Source organism: Pituophis catenifer, unplaced genomic scaffold, assembly GCF_029215685.1.
Source record: "Pituophis catenifer annectens isolate HBS135680 unplaced genomic scaffold, rPitCat1.0.hap2 SCAF_12, whole genome shotgun sequence".
Lineage (NCBI taxonomy): Eukaryota > Metazoa > Chordata > Lepidosauria > Squamata > Colubridae > Pituophis > Pituophis catenifer.
In genome coordinates, this window is record NW_027256892.1 from 3,477,423 (window position 1) to 3,497,914 (window position 20,492).

Below are 20,492 nucleotides of genomic sequence, written 5' to 3' on the forward strand. Positions count from 1 at the left end.
CGGGGTTCTACCAGCATTAGGACCGCCCTTTTCCGCTCTGGTCCTAAAGCTCGATGACCCTTATATTGTATCCCAAATATCTAACTTTCCTTTTCACCAATTGAGCTTTCTTTCTTGCTACCCAATAACCACACTCTAGTAACAAATCTAACATCCTCGTGCATTCATCTTAGTATTCTCCCATCATAAATCCTCTGTCAGTCCTGTTGATCCAAACATCATCAACATATTACAGTATTGTGTCTCCTGGTTGTTGAGGCACATAATACTGTAAGTCTCTAGCTACCGCTATTCCAAACAATGTGGGGGAGGTCTTAAATCCCCGAGACAGCCGAGTCCCAGTATATTGCATTTTCATTCCTGTATAAGGATTCTCCCACTCAAAATGCAAACAGTGGCTGGCTTACGGGGTGAATGGGAATTGTAAAGAATGCATCCCTTAAATCAATAACAGAAAACCACTCAGCCCGGGGTGGAATTAAACTTAACAGGGAATATGGATTCAACACGGCCGGGTGTAAAGTTACTGTGCCCCGGGCTGTAAGACCCATCTAACTGTTCAATTGGGATAATTGGAGTATTCCAGGAGGACTAAATAGGCACCAAAAACCCCGCTTCCAAATCTCTGAATGCTTTCATAAATAGCACAAATAGCTTCCCAAGAAACGGGACGCTGCCTTATACTCACAGACTCCACTCCAGGTTTTAGTTCCACCCCCACTGGAGGGTGGCGAGCTGCAAAACCCGGCAGGTTATCCTCAGCGCACATCAAACAACCTCCAAATCTCCTCCGGAGAATGCCTTATGGTCATTCTCTAACTATCTTCATCAAAAGAAATTGTTGCCCCTAATTTACTCAGCAAATCCCTGCCTAGCAACAAAATAAAGCATTCAGGGATATACAAGGATTCATGCTGGATTTCAGCTTCCTTAAAATCACACATCTCTGGTTTCAAGACCTGCCGCCCCATGGCTTGCCCTGATACCCCCTGGACCTGAATTTTATGGGATCCGGGGGGCTGCAATCTGCTTATTTACAACTAATCTTCCTGCTCCCATATTTACCAGAAACGTTCTGTACTGACCCCCTATTTTCATTGTAACTAATGGCTCAGGCGGGGGTTCTTCCAAGCCTGGTCCCCCTCAATCTGACCAAGTCATGTCTGCCAATCCAATACTTTCTGCTCAAACCTCTCCTCTGTCCTCGCTCTCCCCTTCTCCCAGAGAGCTGCCCACGCATCCCTGACCCAAAATCCGCTCTTCTCATCCCTCTACTTCTCACCATCTGTCTTGGGCATTCCTTTTCCCAAGTAATTCCTTTTCCCAAATAATTTTATTTCTATACCACCCTTCTCCCGAAGGACTCAGGGTGGTGTACAGCCTATTTTGTTAAAAAAAAAAAACCAGACAAACACCAGAAAGGAGAAAAAAAGTTTTAAAAGCATCTCTTTTCCCCTTCTCCCCTCCAAAGGAAGGGGGGGAGAAAAATCCCCTCGCATCCCACTTCGCAGTGCTCCTGCCAACAAAGCAGCCTTTTTATTCATCCGTGCCTCCTGCTCTTTCTTCTCCACCTACAGCCCCCACAGCCTCCAAATCATCATCATCATCATCATCATCATCATCATCATCATCATCATCATCCCCCTCTCCCTCACTCTGACTGCTACCTCTAGGCGGATGACTCCCCTTGACTTCACGCCAGGATCACTCATACGCCTCTGATTTCCTCCTCCGCTCCCTCCAGCAGCCCCCTTACTTTTCCTGCCTGCTCAGATACACATAACCCGACTGTTTCAGCCCTACATTGCAATAAATCCTCAGCTTTTTTCAACAGGGGTCTCACCCATTGATCAATATATTGAAATTGATCAGGATATTTATCCTGATTCACTACAATCACTCCCCACAACTTATCCACTGTTTCTTCCCTTAACCATCCCTGAGGGGGAGGGGGGTCAGCCCATCTCCCTTTGTGGCCACACATGTTTACATAAGAATTTTAATTGATCCTTTGATCCTTTCGGATAGGAAGGGTTGCTAAAATACTTGTCAAAACCTTTTAACATGCATGCCAATGGAGTATTTGGCATGCTCTGAACCCCATCCCTGCTACCACACTGCCATCGACTCATAGCCCCGGAAACTCACGGCCACTAATGAGAAATGCGATGGCTTAACCACCCACACAACCTGACATGGACTTCATTAGGGTAGCCACCCCGAGTCCGAGGGAGTGATCAGGTCCCTCCGTCTGCCTTCAAATGAGGCAGGTACAATTCTTTTACAATATACTCACTTAAAACGCTCCCACTCCATAGATTCCTGGCCAGGAATTTGTTCAGACCACCTTTCCTGCACCGCAGGGTTCTTGGACTCGATCAGAGCACCGTCGGGGCCATAGGGTTATCGCGGCTGTCTCCCGGAGACGTATCTCCGTGGCGCCTGGAGAATGTTCAGGAGCGACCTCCCAATGGTCCCGAGGGGTCAAAACGGTCCTCAGCGAAATATCGCCTTGCCCCCAGTCCCGGCGGCGTCGCCAGCTGTTGCAGGAAAAATGACGGACTAGGACAAGCTCTTCAGTGCAGGAAAGAGTTTTTATTTGCGCAAGGTTCAAACAGTCCGAAGACCACGAAAAAGTCTGAACGCCGATGGCTTCTTCTGGCCATGTATTTATACAGTTTAAAGACAAAAGTATTACAGAGAGTGATGCATTTCACACGTAGAAGCTACCCTTTAATCTATCTCTAGGAAAGACATAACAGCCCCGTTCCCACAGGCTCAGGCTTTCAGCTCCGGAGCTCAAGACATAACAAAAGGAGATAAGAGGCTAGAAGACGCCTCACAAGCAGTAAAGAGGACAGTAAGGGAAACAATATTTTCTCTCTGAAATCTACATGACATTTGGGGTGCAATAACCATTAAACACCAGATGTATCTGTTTAGGGTCAGTTTGCCCTTTTACAATTCTGTACCTACGTCAAATACCGTTTGTCAATTCAGCACCTTGGCACGGAAGAGGCACTTCTGTCTTAACCAAAGATTTGGATTTCTAATATTTGAGTTTTATCCCAATATCGAATCTTAGCCTGGCTCAATCCGGTCCAAACCGGGAGCATTTCACCCCTGCTTTAGATGGTCTTCAGTTTTCAGCTAATCGCGGGACTTTGTGAGCTAAGAATCCAACATTTCTGGAGATTGACAGATTAGGGAAGGCTTGATTTATTGTGACATTTTTTCTTCTAGGCCTTCTCCTTAGAAAAGGTTCCAGGAACCTTCATTGATTTCTTACCCACCTTCCCAAATTTAATATCTCTATGTGCCCATGAGGAAGTGCTTGTGAATAAACTAGCATTCAAGGGCACTTGGATACCCAATCCCACATTGCTTGTAAGCACCAGAGTGTTTGTGTTGTTCCCTTTCTGAACGAACTGTTGGGGTGACTGGTAATTAAAGGAAACAAATTACCTGCAAAGTTTGCTAAACTGAACTTTTCCTTCCCCACTCCCCCTACATTTAATCTTTAATGTCAGTTTGGCAATTATATGGACATATCCATATAATTTAGTAAAGTGAGATTTTCTAACTCAGAAATAGGAAACTGCTACCTTCCAATCCCACAGAGCAAACCACAGTTTATTTACTGTATTTATTACAGTTTATTTTGGTCCTTCCTCTAAATGTGGATTTATTTTGGTCCTTCCTCTAAATGTCTGAATAGTACTACAATCCCTCAAGGATTTGATTTGGCCTAAGGTCACTCCAATGGGCTTTGACTATGCAGTAGCTTAACTTGGGTTTGTGCAGACTTAAGTTACATTGAGCACAGAAACTGCTATCCTCTTACCCCGAGTTTAAGCCTTTTATAATTGACAGCTGATTCATATGTATATACTTGAAAGTGAAACTAGGAGTAATTTGTTAAGTCATTTCCTGAAATAACTTGGCTGTTGACAAGCAAAGAAAAGGGGACAACAGAAGCCAGGCGCAGAACTTGAAAACTTATGCTTTCTTTTTTTTAAAAAAAAATGATGAGATTTTGGTTAGCATCTCCTATGACATTGAGGTAGTAGAGTCCCTACTTGACCTTTCGAGGTTGAGTGAATGACCAGGATCTAACTATGGACGTTGCCCAGTAAAGGGTTTGGAGTGGGGACAGTTGGTTTTCTGTTGACATTTTCATTGCCTAGCATCCATTATTTCATTGTAGTCTTGACCATAACTCGTTTTTGTGGTGCTTTCCAGGAGGAGATCAGCCCCTTGGAGAACGCCATTGAAACCATGGAGCGGACAAATGAGAAGATCAGTAACTGTGTGCAGCAACATGCTTGGGACCGCGCCCTGCCTGTCCATCCCCTGTCCATGCTCTTGAATGGCATTGTGGATCCAGCGGTAATGGGTGGCTATACCAACTACGAGAAGGTTGGTTGTTTCCTTGCTCTCTGTTGTAGGGCACACAACAATCTCGGGAATGGGATAGCTGTGTCAGTTTCCTGAAACAGGGAGGCAGAGTCATAGAATCTAGCTACATGAACAGTACTATAGATATCAGAGAATTTGGAAAAGAATCCTTGCAGCAGCTGGCATTAAATTTAAGGGTGGAAGTCAAAGGATTTGGTTTCCATTCATTAAAGCATTCCTTTTCTGTAGTAATAGGTACATTTTGGTGAGCTATGGACTTCATTCATTTTATAATAATAACTTAATAAACTTAATTAGAGAGTCGTTGACGTTCTGGAATTTTAATTTAGAATGAAAAGGAACAAGGGAAGGGATAGATGGTAGACAAAGATGAACTCTAAAGAAAAAGGATAGGTATAGGAGGTCCTGTCTAATCTGCCCTCCTCCGTTTTCCCTCTTTACTGAAATTTCACCAAATTTTGTCCATTCAGACATTATATAGATAGTGTCCCAAAGGTGCTTTTTCAAAAGGCAAGTGGAGTTCTCATCCAAGGAACTTCTTCATTTCTCAGCTTCTTGGATGAGAAGTGAAACATCTTCAAGGAAAGACAAAGAAAGTCCAGTTGCCTTTTGAAAAAGCACCTTTGGGACAACCATGACCTGGATGGCTGAGAATCTCCATAGATGTATATAGATAGTGATAATCTATTGCGGATTACCTACCCACAATAGAAATGACAATCTTTTAATGTACTTAATGTATTTTGGGGAGGAATAAGAAGTCCTGCATTTTACACCCATCTTAAGTTTCCAGATACTTTTCAGTGGCACACATTATGAAGTCCACCTAATCTTAAACTTGACAACCATTCATTTAGCAACTATTTATTTATTTTATTTTATTTTATTTTAATTTGTATACCGCCCTTCTCCAGCAGGACTCAGGGCGGTGAACAGCCAGAATAAAACATACAGAACATACAAAATTTAAAAACAGTTTAAAAATAATTAAATATTTTGGCCGCAATTCAAAACAACCCAATTAAAATCAATTAAATTTAACCAAAAACAGTGGGATCAAGCCAGCCTGGCTAGGTGAAATAAATAAGTTTTCAGGGCCCGACGAAAAATCTGGAGGTCTGGTATTGTATGTATCTCTGAATTTGAAGTTATAGTGGCACTGGAAAAGGCGATTTACAACTGGTCCCCACGCTTATGGCCATCATGCCATCCCCATGGGCCACAGGATCAAAATTATGACAGATGCTGGGTCTCAGGGTTATGTGATCACCATTTGCAACTTTCCCAGCTGGAAGCCAGATTTTTTTAACGGCCATGTGATTCACTTAACAACCGCAGTGATTTGTTTAACGATCATGACAGCGAAGGTCATAAAATCAGGCACAATTCATTTAACGACTGCCATTGTTCCATTGTTTAGCAATGGAAATTCTGATGCCAACTGTGATGTATTGTCCTACATATCTGTACACATATTTTATACTTGTACACATATTTTATATCACCAGCCTATCCGGGATCAAAGTGTCTTTTCCTCCTTAGGATTTCAGTTATGGATAGCGCGGCAATGCCAAATGTACTTCCAGAAAACAGGATTTTAATGGATTTAGGGTTAGAGGCAGTGGTGGGTTCCTCCCGGTTCGGCCCGATTCTGCCGAGCCGGTAGCGGTGACGATATGACATCACCAAAACGGGTTTTTTTGTTCAGTAGCTGCCCCCCCGCGTTATTCTTACCTTTTATTTGACCCCGCCCCCAATCTATTCGCTGCCTCCCGAGTCCCAGCTGATGGCTAGAAGGAAAAAAACTGTTTAAACTCTTGCCGTGGGGCTTCAAAGGGCCGCCCTACAGCTGATCAGTGTTAAAAGGCAGTGTGGTGGTAGACCAGTGCCTCCAAAAACAAATGAATAGACCGGTGCCTCCAAAAACAAATAGGTAGACCGGGACACTCCAAGAACAAATGGGTAGACCAGTGCGCTCGAAAAACAAATGGGTAGACCGGTGCCTCCAAAAACAAATAGGTAGACCGGAACGCTCCAAGAACAAATGGGTAGACCAGTACAGCTCTGCAAGCAGTTAAAAGCCTGGTAGACCAGTACCTCTGCTAAATCCTAAAGAATTGTCACATGACCATCAAACCATACCCACAAAATAAGCCACGCCCACAGAACCGGTAGTAAAAAATTTTAGAACCCACCCCTGGTTAGAGGTGTAAAGATCATTGCAAACCCCTGTGCACATCTGGAAATTAGGATGAGTGGAACATTTTAACATCTTGTGTCTCCCTACTACCACCCACGAGCAGAGCTTACTTCTAGCTAGAACATATTACTATCACTTCTATGCACAGTGGGTACCTTTAGAGTGGAAAGCTTTGTGATACAGGCAGCCAGCAAATGCACCAATTGTGGCATGGAGGAAGGATCCATTTTCAGCCAAGGAAATATTTTGAGCTCCCGCTTCTCTATTTTCGGTGCTAAAGTTAGATTTGCAAAAATGGAAAAGCTGTCACGGCTTCCAAATGGGGTTGCCACATCTGAAAGCTATCAGCCTTTTTTATTTTTATTTTTGCTCACTTTTTCCTCTCCCTGACTCAGCTGGGGTAGGGAGCTGGGCTTTTGTGGGCACTTAATAATAATAATCTAAATCTTTCTTTTCACATTAAAAACCAGAAATCAATGTCCTGCACAAATCATTTGGCCTCCCTTGTTTGGCATTGTGGTTTTCTGACGAGGCTCAGCACTTCGGATTCTAGCTGATGGAATTTTGCGGGTTTTATCCTGTTGCCACAATACCTTCTCCCCTGCTAGTCAGGGTTTTACTTATTTATTTTTAAAGAAGAAAACGGCTTCACGGCTTAGTTTTCTGCTCCAAAAGGAGTTACAACTTGCTTATAGATTATCCTGTACTGTTGTATACTTCTGAGTAGGACTGGAGAAGACGTGATCTTGCAGATGTTCTTAAATTATCCCCAGTATGCCCATTGATGGGGAAAGAATAACAGAGTTGGAAGGGACTTTGGAAGTCTTCTAGTCCAACCCTCTGCTCAAGCAGGAAACCCTGCTTGAATTTCTAGGATTAATGTCAAACATCGGGGAAATCGGGAGATTCAGGAAGTTCAAAAGATTTATTGCAAGCTTAAGCTCGCTATAAGAATCTGAACTACTAATGGTCAAGGGAAATTAGCGGGAGTTAAGAAAGGAATTCAAGGTGGGCTGGAGTTAAATCTCTTGTGGGGACTCAGGGATTCTTGACTTATGACGTGTTTGACCCCTCCCTCAGGCTAAGCCTGGTCATCTCCTACAATTATATGGTTCTAGGAAAGCTAGTATTATAATTCTGCAACATGTGTAAAGCTGCACATTCCCCATATCTGCCTTTGAGAATCAATTCTGCGCCTATTTCTGCCACTCTAGCCCAAGTATTATTTGTTTCTTTAATAACGTTATGGAAATTGGCGGTGGTGAGCCTAGTTGTTTTGGCTGCTCATCGGTTGATATAAAAGGGTGTTTCTGCCGTGTTAGATCTGACCAAGGATACCATTAAATTTGTGATTTATTTGCCAACTTTGTGCTTTTCTCACATCCATTCATCCTGCCCCTTTTCTCAGCCTCTCTGTGTTCATAAATTAGATTAGGAAGGCAACTTCCAAGTTGAATTGTGGGACTAAACCTATTCGTCTTAGTCAAAGGATGCTGTGCTGCCTTTTCTGTGCTCTTTTTCTTCCGTTCAATCATGCCCTATTCTGGATAAGATTTCAGTTGAGATGCTACACTCGTATCTGTTGTGGCCCGTACGCGGCCTGTGCAGCTGGTGGCTGATTCGGACAGCGAGGAGGCTGGTGTGGTGCTGCGCCAGCAGCCTGTGCAGCTGGCACTTGAGTAAGACAATGAGGCTGGAGAAGATATGGTGCCAGAGGCTTCCTTAAGTGAAGAGGACGAAGAGGAGGAGCCTCTTCTCGATGCACGGGTACGCAGAGCTGCCAAAAGGCAGGACTGGCTCCTCAGGAGGTCTCCTTGAGAGTAAGGCTTGGGGCTAATTGGCCACTCCCTTAGCCTATTTAAGGAGGAACGCCGACTGAAGCAATTTGCAGGGAACAACCGTTCACTCTCCTTCGTGCCTTGATCTTAGTTTGCTGCAAATTGCTTCTGGGCTTTCTGCCAACCATAGTAAGATTAAGATTATTTATTCTTTGGATTTTTGCAGGCTGTTAAGAAAGTTAATTAACAGCCTTTGTTTGAAAAACTGATTTTATTTTAGTAAACTAAGGTTTGTACAGACTTTGTGTGTGCTGCGTTCTTTGGGGTCCATAGCTGGGGCAGAACAATATCAGAAGCACTGAGGCCCAGTTGGGAGCTCCTTTTGGGGGCTCCTTTCATGTCGCCATCAGGAGCTGGAGTGAAGGATGAGAGCTCAACCCTGCCCCACACAGCTCCCGGGTCTCAAACGTGGGCTCTCTAACTTACTGCCCAGCATTCCACCCTTCAAGCCACCATGCTTCTTTTCAGCAGAGATGAATCTGGAGGATTATGAATAGTTGCTGTGTGATTCCAGCCTGGGTCCACAGTATTTCCAAGGAGCAGGTGGTTGTTGTTGTTGTTGTTGTTGTTGTTGTTGTTTTAAAGATAACATGACATTTATTATGATGGTGTTCAAAGATCCCAGAAACAGACATTCATGCATTGAAGGAAAATAGTGAGTAAGCATCTTGAGTACAAAAATAAGAAATGTGTTGTTTCCATGGAAAGTGTGAAATGTTTGTGCATAATATTTACTTTGGTTTTTTCCCAGCTATATTATGCTGTGGCTGACTCTTTGTTTCCATTTAAAACTCATCCTTCTGCAAGGAAGTCAGGCAGGCTGCAACTAGTACTCCTTGTCCTTACTTTATGTCTTGTTTCTGGAGAGAACGGTGGAGTTCAGAGTATTGTTGGAATGGGTGAGGAATGTCAGAACCTCCAAATAGTAGCAGATTATCCCGTATTTCCTGAAAGAATTTAGGGGACCAAGCATAAGGCAATTAAAACAAATGTTACTGTGATGTTTAAGTACAAAGGGTTGAAACTGTTCAAGGCCTAAGAACCATTAGGAAGCTAGCCATCCCTTCCTGCTTCTCCTCAGAAATCAGAGTTGAAAGAACATGGTGAGATTCTGCAGAGCATTAAAATAAAAATACATAATATTCTAGCCTGTGCCCTTAGCTTTCTTATTTTTTAAAAAATTGGTTTATTCATAGTATGAAGTTTTTGTAGAATCATCATGAAGTTGGAGAGGACAACAGGAATAATCTAATCCAATTTATTGCTGGAAAACCAGATAAATTATCCTTGAAAGACAGGTGTCCAGCTGCTTCTTAAAAACTTCCAGAGATGGAGAAATTTAAACCATCATAGACAGAGACTATTCTCTCTCTCTCTCTCTCTCTCTCTCTCTCTCTCTCTCTCTCTTTCCCTCCTTCCCTCTCTCCCTCTTTATCTCTCTTTCCCTCTCTCTTCCCCCTCTCTCCCTCTTTCTCCCTCTCTCTCCCTCTTTCTCTCTCTCTCATCCCTCTCTCTCCCTCTTTCTCTCTCCCTCTCTCCCTCTTTCCCCCCACTCTCCCTCTTTCTCCCTCTCTCTCACCCATCTCTCCCCCTCTTTCTCTCTCCCCCTCTTTCTCTCCCCCCTCTCTCTCCCTCTTTCTCTTTCTCTCTCCCTCTTTCTCTCTCTCCCCCTCTGTCTCCCTCTTTCTCTCTCTCTCTCTGTAAAATTAAAAGTTTTAAAAGAGAAAAACTAGCAGACACTGATACTGAATAAAGAAAACAAAGACACAAAAAGAGAGTAGGAAAGAAAAAAAAATCCAGAAAAAAGATAAAAAGAAATAGAAAGAAACTTCCAATTTCCTTTGCAGCAAATACTAGTATTACAAAGTTATTTCTTATTTTTGGTTACAAAAAAAAAATCTCTCACTTTTTGAATTATCTATTTTTCACCTCAGATGTTAACTGCATTTTGTTCTAGTTCATGAAAAAAGGAGAAAGGGTGTGTGTGTGTCTTCCAATCAGCCATAATTTATTATTGTTTTCCTAATCAAGAAAGTCAATTTAGCCATCTCTGAAGTTCCATCATCTTCACCAATCATTCCTTATTGAGGATATGTTAAACTTTTTTCACTTTTGAGCACTGATTTATCTTGCCGAAGTTATCGTATATAAAAACAATCTTCAAGATGTTTTTTTTCTTGCTGTCCATATAGCTCAATTTGATTCTTTTCATTATAGGATCAAACATTTAGACTGTCTTGGTTTTTTTTTTCCTTTAATCTCTGCAGGCCTTTTTCACTGAGAAATATGTTCAGGAACACTCTGAAGATCAAGAAAAGATTGAATTACTCAAGCAACTAATTGCCTTACAGGTACCTACAGGAATGCAGATAATGTAGAAAGATGTCCGTAGGCTGTTTTGCAGAAGTAATATTGTCGTAACGGTATAACTTTTCCTGAAGTAGCATCTTACAGATGTTGGGATTTCACCTGGCTTGGATTCTACCTGATGTTGCTGCAGCTGGATGGTAGCAAGATGGCAGACATCCTGTGTTGCCCATAAAAAAAGCAGTAGTAGTTGGGTGCAATAGTTAAGGCATCAGGCTAGAAACCAGATTATGAGTTCTGGTCCCATTGTAGATACGAAACCAGCTGGATTACCTTGGGCCAGTCAATCTCTCTTAGCCCTAGGAAAGAAGCAATGACAAGCCACTTCCAAAATCTTATATCAAAATAGGGACTAATCCAGGCAGTTACAGAGCCAATAACAATTTGGAGGCACACACGCATACAACACTAAAATGCTTCCCATAACAACATAACAACTAAGCATAGCAATGCAATTTAAAGATATAGAAAGGCATCATTTCTTGGCATATTTGACATGGTTTATTGGTTAAACTAGAAGTAATCATAAAAGTGCTAAGGAAATCATTGAAGGCAATCTTATTAAGAGGCAAAAATAATGGTCGGTGAAAAAGCATGAGCTCTGCACACACAATATTTTAAGTTCTGACTAATAGAATGACACAGTGCTTCAAATTCATAGACCAAAGGTGCTTTGAAATAAATGGGGGCATGCACATATCTCTTGTGTGCAGCTTCTTAAACCAATTAGTTTTTTTTTCAGAATTATGCAATCCAGCTAAGTTTAAGGAGTTGCAGACACCTGCTGTATTCACACCCTCACAGATCCTTGAAGCAGGGGTGAAATCCAGCAGGTTCTGACAGGTTCTGGAGAACCGGTAGCGGAAATTTTGAGCAGTTTGGAGAACCGGCAAATACCACCTCTGGCTGGCCCCAGAGTGGGGTGGGAATGGGGATTTTGCAATATCCTTCCCCCGGGAGTGGGCTGGGAATGGGGATTTTGCAGTATCCTTCCCCTGCCACGCCCACCAAGCCACACCCACAGAACCGGTAGTAAAAAAATTGGGATTTCACCGCTGCCTTGAAGCATCTTTTTATGCCCTTAAAGCCAAAGTTTTGCACAATACTAATAACCAGCAGCACTAACTTAGAAACCTAGGCAGCAAGGTAAAAGTAAACATTTAAGATGTTTGATTTTTGATAGGGACTAAATAAGCATGTCTATGTTAACAGTGATACAAAGTGGTTCAGCATTGGCTTTCTCTAAGATTCTTCTTTTATTCCCAGTCTAATATATCTTGGTGATTTGTGGTTAAAGTGCTAGTTATGTCCAACAATGCTGTTCTGTCCCCGTACCACGCACACACCCACACAGACAGCCCGGAGTTAATAAGCCACACGACAAAACTCTTTGATGATAAAGCTGGCAGCAACCCAGTGGCTAGCTCCCAATTCAAACTTTACTCACACAAAACAAAGATTAGTCCAAATGCAGTCCGATAAAGCAGGCAAAGTCCAGTAATGCAGAGATCATGGAGTATTTCCAATTTTTGCTCGTCACAAACTGAACCGGCCACCACACCCACATTTATACCCTGTGGGGTGTGGTCCAGTGACTCAGCTAATCTCTGGCACGCCTTCCCCTCTGCTGCGCACGCTTCTCCCTGCGCCTCTGCCGAGGGTCCAGCCAGCACTTATCTTCCTCGTCGCTGTCCACCTGTGGCTGCTGTGACGTGCTTGGCTCTGAGCCTATCGTTTGGCCTTCGGTGTCCTCCGGAGGCATTGCCAGAGAGGAGGGTCCTGGAGAGGGAGGCCTTGCCAACTCCTCCCCCTCACTCTCAGAGTCTGCATCTGTCGATAGCTCAGGCTCAGGCAACGGAGCCACAACAAATGCCTAACCTTTTCACTTAGGAAAAAAAACCATGAAGACATCCACAGTCTGCTGGCCAACAGACTAAATCAGACATTTGATTCATATCACATTAAGCCCCAATGAAGTTTGTTTGGGTTTGACTTATAAATTGCAAACCAGCCATAAGCCGTGGTCTAGACTAGAGCTCCTCATGTTGTGTAAATTCAGACAATTATGCTTCATTGATGTTTATTTAGATCACTTGTTTTTTTAATTTGATTTATATGCAGCCCTTCTCCGGAGACTCAGGGCGGCTTACAATGCGCTAAGCAATAGCCTTCATTCTTTTGTATATTTATACAAAGTCAGCTTATTGCCCCCACAACTGGGTCCTTAATTTACCTACCTTAGAAAGGATGGAAGGCTGAGTCAACCTTGAGCCTTGGCGAGATTCGAACCTGCAGTAATTGCAGGCAGCTGGTCTTAATAACAGGGTCCTTTAGACCACTGTACTACCAAGGCTCTTTTTATCTTGCTCATGGTTAAACATAACATATACAAAAGTATGAAGGCTATTGCTTAACGCATTGCAAGCCGCCCTGAGTCTCCGGAGAAGGGTGGCATATAAAAATAAATAAAAATTAAAAAAAAAAAAATAACCCCTCGGTTAAACATAACTCCCAACCAGGATGCAAATCAACAAACAAAACATGAAACCATAGATCAGGATTGTGACAAAAAAAAAAAAAAAGAGTTGAAATGGCATTGGAATTCAAGCCCATCTTCAACCATGGAAATATGAGGGAAAACATGGAAGGAGACTGCTAGATAAATTCACTTGAGCTGGAGGAAAGGTGAGATATAAGAACAATCTCATCAACATTAACAAGACAAGCCACTTGTATGTAAACAGAGAGCAAACCCCACTCCCAGCACTGATGAGATTACCTAGGTGGGTAATGAAATGTCTGCAATAAAACAACCAAGCTCAGAGAGCACCAAGGACTCCAGTTGATTTAAGTTTACCCAAATACGCATGATGTATAATCTAGATATGTCTAAACCTGGCTTGGCCTCGTTGGTAAACTAAGCCAAGAAATGCCCAAGGTCAGCCTTCTTGTTTTCCAAATTACATTTGAAACTACCGTGGTACCTCAGTACCCATCGGCAATTTCTTTCTTTCTTTTCTTTTATTTGATTTATATACCGCCCTACTCCCGAAGGACTCAGGGCGGTGAACAGCCAACAATAAAATACATATATACAAAATTTAAAAAGCAGAGATAAAACCGAATTAAATAGTTTGGCCCAGACAAATTTAAAACCCCAATCAATTTAAAACAAATTTAAACTTTGAATATTAAAAATACTAAAAAATATTTAAAAAATTAAAAATGTTTAAAAAGAGGGAGAAAGTTAGGCCAGGCCTGCCTGGTGAAATAAAAAGGTCTTTAGAATTTATTCCAGAAGACTTGCCTAATACTAAACCAACGAGTAGCGAGAAAACCCCATGATTTACCACATGACCTGCTATTGTGGCCAAAAGAAATAACAAGTCACAAGGCAATCGACATCAGCAAGTTCTTCCTTGTGTGTTGATTACCGGGAGAAAGATGAGTGCTAAGACAAGATTTCTGCTTCAAAATGAGTTGAATGCTGAATTCAATGAGTTTTGAAGCAGTCCAGTGCCAAGGTATCAACTGTCTATCTCTGTGCTTCCTTAACCTTCTGATCTGGCTTGCCTCTTGCAGATGCCTTTGCTGGCTGAAGGGATTAGAATCCATGGGAAGAAACTGACTGAGCAATTGAAGCCTCTTCATGACAGGCTAACGTCTTGCTTCAAGGAGCTGAGAGAGAAAGTGGAGAAGCTCTACGGCGTGATCACCCTGGTATGTATATATATATATATTTGTTTTCTGAGGTTTTCGCGGGTGTTTGTATGTAGGTCTTTGGTTATTCGGGTTTTCTCCCGCGTAAAATTGGAGGTTTCTTGGCAACATTTCGACGAAGTCTCATTCGTCATCTTCAGGCTGGTGTTCTCGGCTTCGTGCTTCTAGGAGCAATGTTCTTTGGTTATTCGGGTTTTCTCCCGCATAGAATTGGAGGTTTCTTGGCAACGTTTCGATGAAGTCCCATTCGTCATCTTCAGGCTGGTGTTCTCGGCTTCGTGCTTCTAGGAGCAATATATATATATATATATATATATATATATATATATATATATATATATATATATATATATATACACTGAATCTCACTTATGAAAAGTCACTAGGAATTAGAACAAGTAAAAGAAAAAAATGATAGCCTGAGCAAAAAACTTTGAATATTCAATTGAATTGGATAAATGGCAACAATTATGGGAAAGAAATTATGAATTAACAATATCCACTGCATATAAGGAAAATCTATATAAAATGTTTTATAGATGGCATGTACCCCCTGAGAAACTGGCAAAAATGTTTAAAGATAAATCAGCTAAATGTTGGAAATGTCACCAGTTACCAGGTTCATATTACCATTATGTGGTGGACATGTCCTGAAGCGAAAAACTATTGGAATAAAATTAAGTTATGGATGGAGGTAATTTTATTTTATTTATTTATTTTATTAAATTTCTATACCGCCCTTCTCCCGAAGGACTCAGGGCAGTGAACAGCCAGAAGATAAAACACAGAGATACAAAAATTTAAAATAGATTAAAAACGAATTAAATAATTTGGCTGAATTTAAAATACCCCATAATTTAAACAGATTAAAATTTGTATTTAAAATTTATATTTAAAAGGGGAGAAGATGTAGGCCAGGCCAGCTTGATGAAATAAAAACGTTTTAAGTGCGCGACGGAAGGTGCGCAGATCCGGGATCCTCCGTATCTCCGGGGGGAGCTCGTTCCAGATCGTAGGTGCCCCCACAGAGAAGGCTCTCCCCCTAGGGGCCGCCAGTCGACATTGTAATGATACAACAACGTATAGATTTAAAATCAGAGCTATTCCTATTGGGCATCTTACCAGAGAAAACTAGTAAAGATAATATATATTTGATTATACATGTAATAACAGCAGCAAGGATTGTTTATCCACAAAAATGGAAAGCAGAGAATATACCTTCGGAGGGAGAAGTAATTAAAAAAATCTTAGGTTGTGCAGAAATGAATAGATTAACTGTGATGATAAAGGAAAGAGAAGATACAGAATATTTTAAGATATGGAATAAATTTTACTATTGGTTAGAAAAGAGATACAAATAAGTTTTTAAAAGTGATTGGAAAAAAAATGGTTGTAATTAGAATAATATATTAGTGGAAAATCTTTGTAATGGATTTGGTGAGTTTGAAGACAGAAGAGGCAGAGAAGAGAAGAAACTTTTGAAGATAACACCGAAATGTCACATGGAAGAAATGAATGATGTACTAAATGTTTGTTTGTCTTAAAAAATAAAAATTAAAAAAAGAAAGAAAGAAAAGGCACTAGGAATTAGATCATTATAGCAAGGACAAGGGGAGAAGCAAATCTGTGAATTTTCATTTCTTCCAGTTTCTCATTTGGGTGAATATGCCAAAGTTCTAGTTATCCAAATTGATTAAAAAAAAATTAAATTAAAGCATTTAATGAAATTAAATGCATATTCCTCCAAAGGTAAGCATTTCTCTATGTACATCTAATTAATGCATGCAGTTTTTGCAAAACCGTGTTCCAAATGCAAGGCACATTTTTATGATTTTCATGAGTGTATTCACTAATACACTAGAGACTTTTCCATGTATGTGTATATGTATGTATGTGTGTGTGTGTGTATATATATAAACATTTCTTTTTGTCAAACTGCATTGCAAACTTTGAGGAACTGGGAATTTCAAACGAGAATTATGTTTCGTTTTAAATATTGGGAGTTGGCAAAGACAAACCAAGTACATAATTGGTTGTTTTAAGTTAGGTGAAGAAATTCAGCCAATTTTTCTCCTGTGGTGATGTGATCAGCTATGGTGGGAAACAATTGTTCTTGTTTAATGAAAAAACTGGCATTTTCTTGATCCTAGAATATCTTGAAGGCATATACAACCACAAATGAAAACACCAGACAAGGAAGAAATTGGAAAGTGAAAGTTCATACCTATTTGGCTTTGTGCCCAGACCTAAAGCCCCACATGTGGGGGGTGGGGGGACCCTTTTTTTGGTTTTTATTAGTGATTATGGGATATGATATTTTCTCAGCTGCTATGTATTTTAACTTTTGTATTGTTGCGGAAGGGAAGGGAAGGGAAGGGAAGGGAAGGGAAGGGAAGGAAGGAAGGAAGGAAGGAAGGAAGGAAGGAAGGAAGGAAGGAAGGAAGGAAGGAAGGAAGGAAGGAAGGAAGGAATAAAACCCCAACCAGTGGCACCCATATTTAATCCACTCACTAAAATTTTAAAGGGTGTCCCCACCCGTTTTTTCCAAGTGAATCCCAGATAACAATATACTAATGATGAGATAACTCACATTCTCCCACTTTTAGCTATCACATGAGCCTATACTGGAAAAAGCAATTTGCCTAATAATTTGTTTCTAGGGTTTATACTGAACCTGGCTTGGAGCTAATGGCCACCTTTAATGTAGTCAAAAGACCTTCAGCCAGACGGATGACTGCAAATGAACAAAGGTCCTCCTGAAACTGTGGAGGTCACCAGATCAGACCCTATTGCTCAATCAGGCTCCTTATTCCAGAGCTACAGGGAGTGGGGACTTAAAAAGAAATTTCAGAACTTACCTCTCTTCAAAAATGGTTTGGGAGGAGAACCTCTAAAGTTTCAGAAGATGTAGATGTTCTTCTCCGGATGAACAATTACCTTGCATTTCTTTCACAACCTTCTTTGTATTCTAACAATAGCCTTCCTCGCTGACGGAGAGAAAGCAGAGCAGATCTGGTTCAGTGGTTTTGCCATACATTATGTCCTCCACGTTGAGAAGGCTGTCAGTTACTTCTGTCACTTCTTCAGTTGGATCAACTTCATCTACATCATCTGACAGTGTTTCCTCCAGACCAGGATCTGATGGGTAAGTTGATGGGAAGGGATGGAAAGGGATTTTTGATAGAAAGGAGTCTGTGAGGGAAATGCAGAGAGGAGAATTTCTATTCCCTTGAACTATCTGATGTTTTTATAAGTTTTTTTATACCACCGTTACTGTTGAGTGGCTAATACAGGTAGTCCTCAACCTATGACTATAATTGAGCCCACAATTTCTGTTGTTAAGTGAGTTTTGCTCCCTTTTACTCCCTCTCTTGCCACAGTTGTTCAGTCGATCTGATGTCTTTGCTTGTTAGAAGGTCACAAAAGGGGAATCACATGATCCCGGGATCCTGCGAATGTTATAAATATGAACCAATTGCCAAGCATTCCAATTTTGATCACATGACGATAGAGATGCTGCAATGGTTATAAGCAGGGATGGGCTTCAGATCCTTTAGCCACAGGTTCACTGCCCCATTGCTGGGTGGGCATGGCCATGGTGGGCGTGGCCTAGTCGGCCACCTGCACCACGGCGGGGGAGGCGTTTTTGTCCTCCCCGGGCTCCAGAGGCTTTACTCGAGCCTCCGGGAGGATGAAAACAGCTTCTCCTGGACTCTGGAGGCCCTCCGGAGGCCGGAAACAGGCTCGTTTCCGGACTTCCAGAACCTCCAGTAGGCCCGTTTTTTGCCCTCCCAGACCCTCCGCCTGGACCCTGCACTTACCTAGAATGATGAACGGGCCACGTGGAGACTCCTGGGAGGAGCGGGGTGGGCGTGGCCAGCCAGGGGTGGCATTTGGGGGTTCGCTGAACCCCGGCGATCCTAAGCTAGAGGATCGCCCAAACCCTGCCAAGCCCCCAGGAACCCATCCCTGGTCGTAAGTACAAAAAACTGTCATAAGTCACTTTTTTCAGTGCCTGTGTTGTAACTTTGAACGGTCACTAAAACGAATGGTTGTGAGTCGAGGACTGCCTGCAAAGTCAACGAAACAAATAAATAATAGGAGGCAATCACGGAGAAAATGATCTCTTGTCAGATTCCTTCACGTCTCCAGAAAACAAGAAATATTATTTTTTTCAGGCTGACCAGAAGAGGCAGGGTATAATTCTTTATGACGGTATTTCTGTGTGGGCTACAGATCTATTCTTGAGCCGTTGATGGAAAGGAGAAGTTCGGCAGCCCTTAGGATGGAAGAGCAGCCTACCAAAGATGATGCAGACAACCGAGCTAATAAATTCCGTCGGAAAGACTGGAGTCTCAGTAAATCTCAGGTTATTGTAGAGAAGGAGCCAGAGGCTTCCAAAACGGTAATAAATGCATCAGAGTGATGAATTTCCCCTGGGAACTTATGTCATTTTTCTCCTAGCTGTGCAAGCTTATTCACATCCTTGTTAAAAGAGACGTTGGGAGGGATTCAACTAGCAGAACATTTGATCATCACCTCAAGGGGTATCTGTGTCGATCTAAGTTGACCTCTTGTTAATTCCTCCGAGCTCTCAGTTGCAACTATAATCATCATCCACGCTCCGAGTCTGTCTAAATCTCTTCTACTAATCATCCTATTGTTAAACCCATTTACGTTTTAGAGTTTGAATTGGGCCTCCCTTTGGGTTGGACTGCATCTGTCATCAATCCCAGTAGCATAGGAGAGAATTATAGTATAATCAACAAGAGGCTATTACTGTAATAGTGAACCTATGGCATGTGTGCTACAGGTGGCACGCAGAGTCTTCTCTAGGGGCACGCCAGCTGTCACCCCAACCCAGCTCCACCTCATATGCACGCGCACCTCCCACACCATCTGCTCTTCGGGTCTCTGCCACGCATGCGCAGGGGTGAGGTGCATGCAGGGTGCATGTGCAGGAGTGCTCGCATTGTATTTTGGGGGTTCGTGTGTGTGCCCCCCTCTGCACCCCTTTTGGGCCTGGAAGGCCTCCTGTGCCAACCTGGAATCCAAAATGGGGCATGGGGGCGCATGCGTAGGGGTCGCTCGCATTGCATTTTGGAGGTTCACATCAGTGGTGGGTTCCTCCCGGTTCGGCCCGGTTCAGCCGAGCCGGTAGCGGTGACGATATCACCAAACTGGTTCTCTTTGTTCGGGAGCTGGGCCCTCTCACCCTCCTCCCCGCATTATTCTTACCTTTTATTTGGCCCCACCCCAATCTATTGCTGCCTCCCGAGCCCCAGCTGATCACCTAGAAGTAAAAAAAACTGTTCAAAAACTTTGAAGCCCTGGGGCTTCAAAGGGCCACCCTACAGCTGATCAGTATTAAAAGGCAGTGTGGTGGTAGACCAGTGCCTCCAAAAACGAATGAGTAGACTGGTACAGCTCTGCAAGCAGTTAAAAGCCTGGTAGACCAGTACCTCTGCTAAATCCTAAAGAATTGTCACATGACCATCAAGCCATGCCCACAAAATAAGCCACGCCCACAGAACCAGTAGTAAAAAAATTTAGAACTCACCCCTGGTTCACATGCACACATATTTGCATGCACACACTTTGGGCACCCGGCTACAAAAATTTTAGCCCTCCCTGGACTATCAGATTGGCGAGGGCTTCCCTAAAAGATGATGGGCTTTAATACTCCTTCATATCCACGTCTTTCATTGAAGGCCTGTTTTGTTTCATTGTTTGAGGGTATTTTTCCGACACAAAACGCTTCTCAAAGTGCTTTAGTTAAATTTTCAGGAAAGTACCGTAGCTGATTTACAGCGTAATTTATTTATTGATTGATTGATTTGATTTGATTTCTATACCGCCCTACTCCCGAGGGACTCAGGGCGGTGCACAGCCAAACAATAAAACACATACATACAAAATTTAAAAGTAGAATTAAAATCAAATTAAAT

General features: G+C 42.3%; 1 protein-coding gene across 1 annotated transcript in view; it reads left to right on the forward strand.

Annotated features, from left to right (window-relative positions):
- The window catches only part of DOCK5 (dedicator of cytokinesis 5), a 93,995-nt gene that overhangs the window by 68,395 nt on the left and 5,108 nt on the right, over positions 1 to 20,492 (forward strand). Inside the window, exons 36-40 of the mRNA XM_070952288.1 lie at positions 4,243 to 4,419; positions 10,725 to 10,808; positions 14,407 to 14,544; positions 17,523 to 17,689; positions 18,781 to 18,949. Coding sequence (XP_070808389.1) covers positions 4,243 to 4,419; positions 10,725 to 10,808; positions 14,407 to 14,544; positions 17,523 to 17,689; positions 18,781 to 18,949 — 735 coding nt within the window. The remainder of the gene's footprint in view (positions 1 to 4,242; positions 4,420 to 10,724; positions 10,809 to 14,406; positions 14,545 to 17,522; positions 17,690 to 18,780; positions 18,950 to 20,492) is intronic.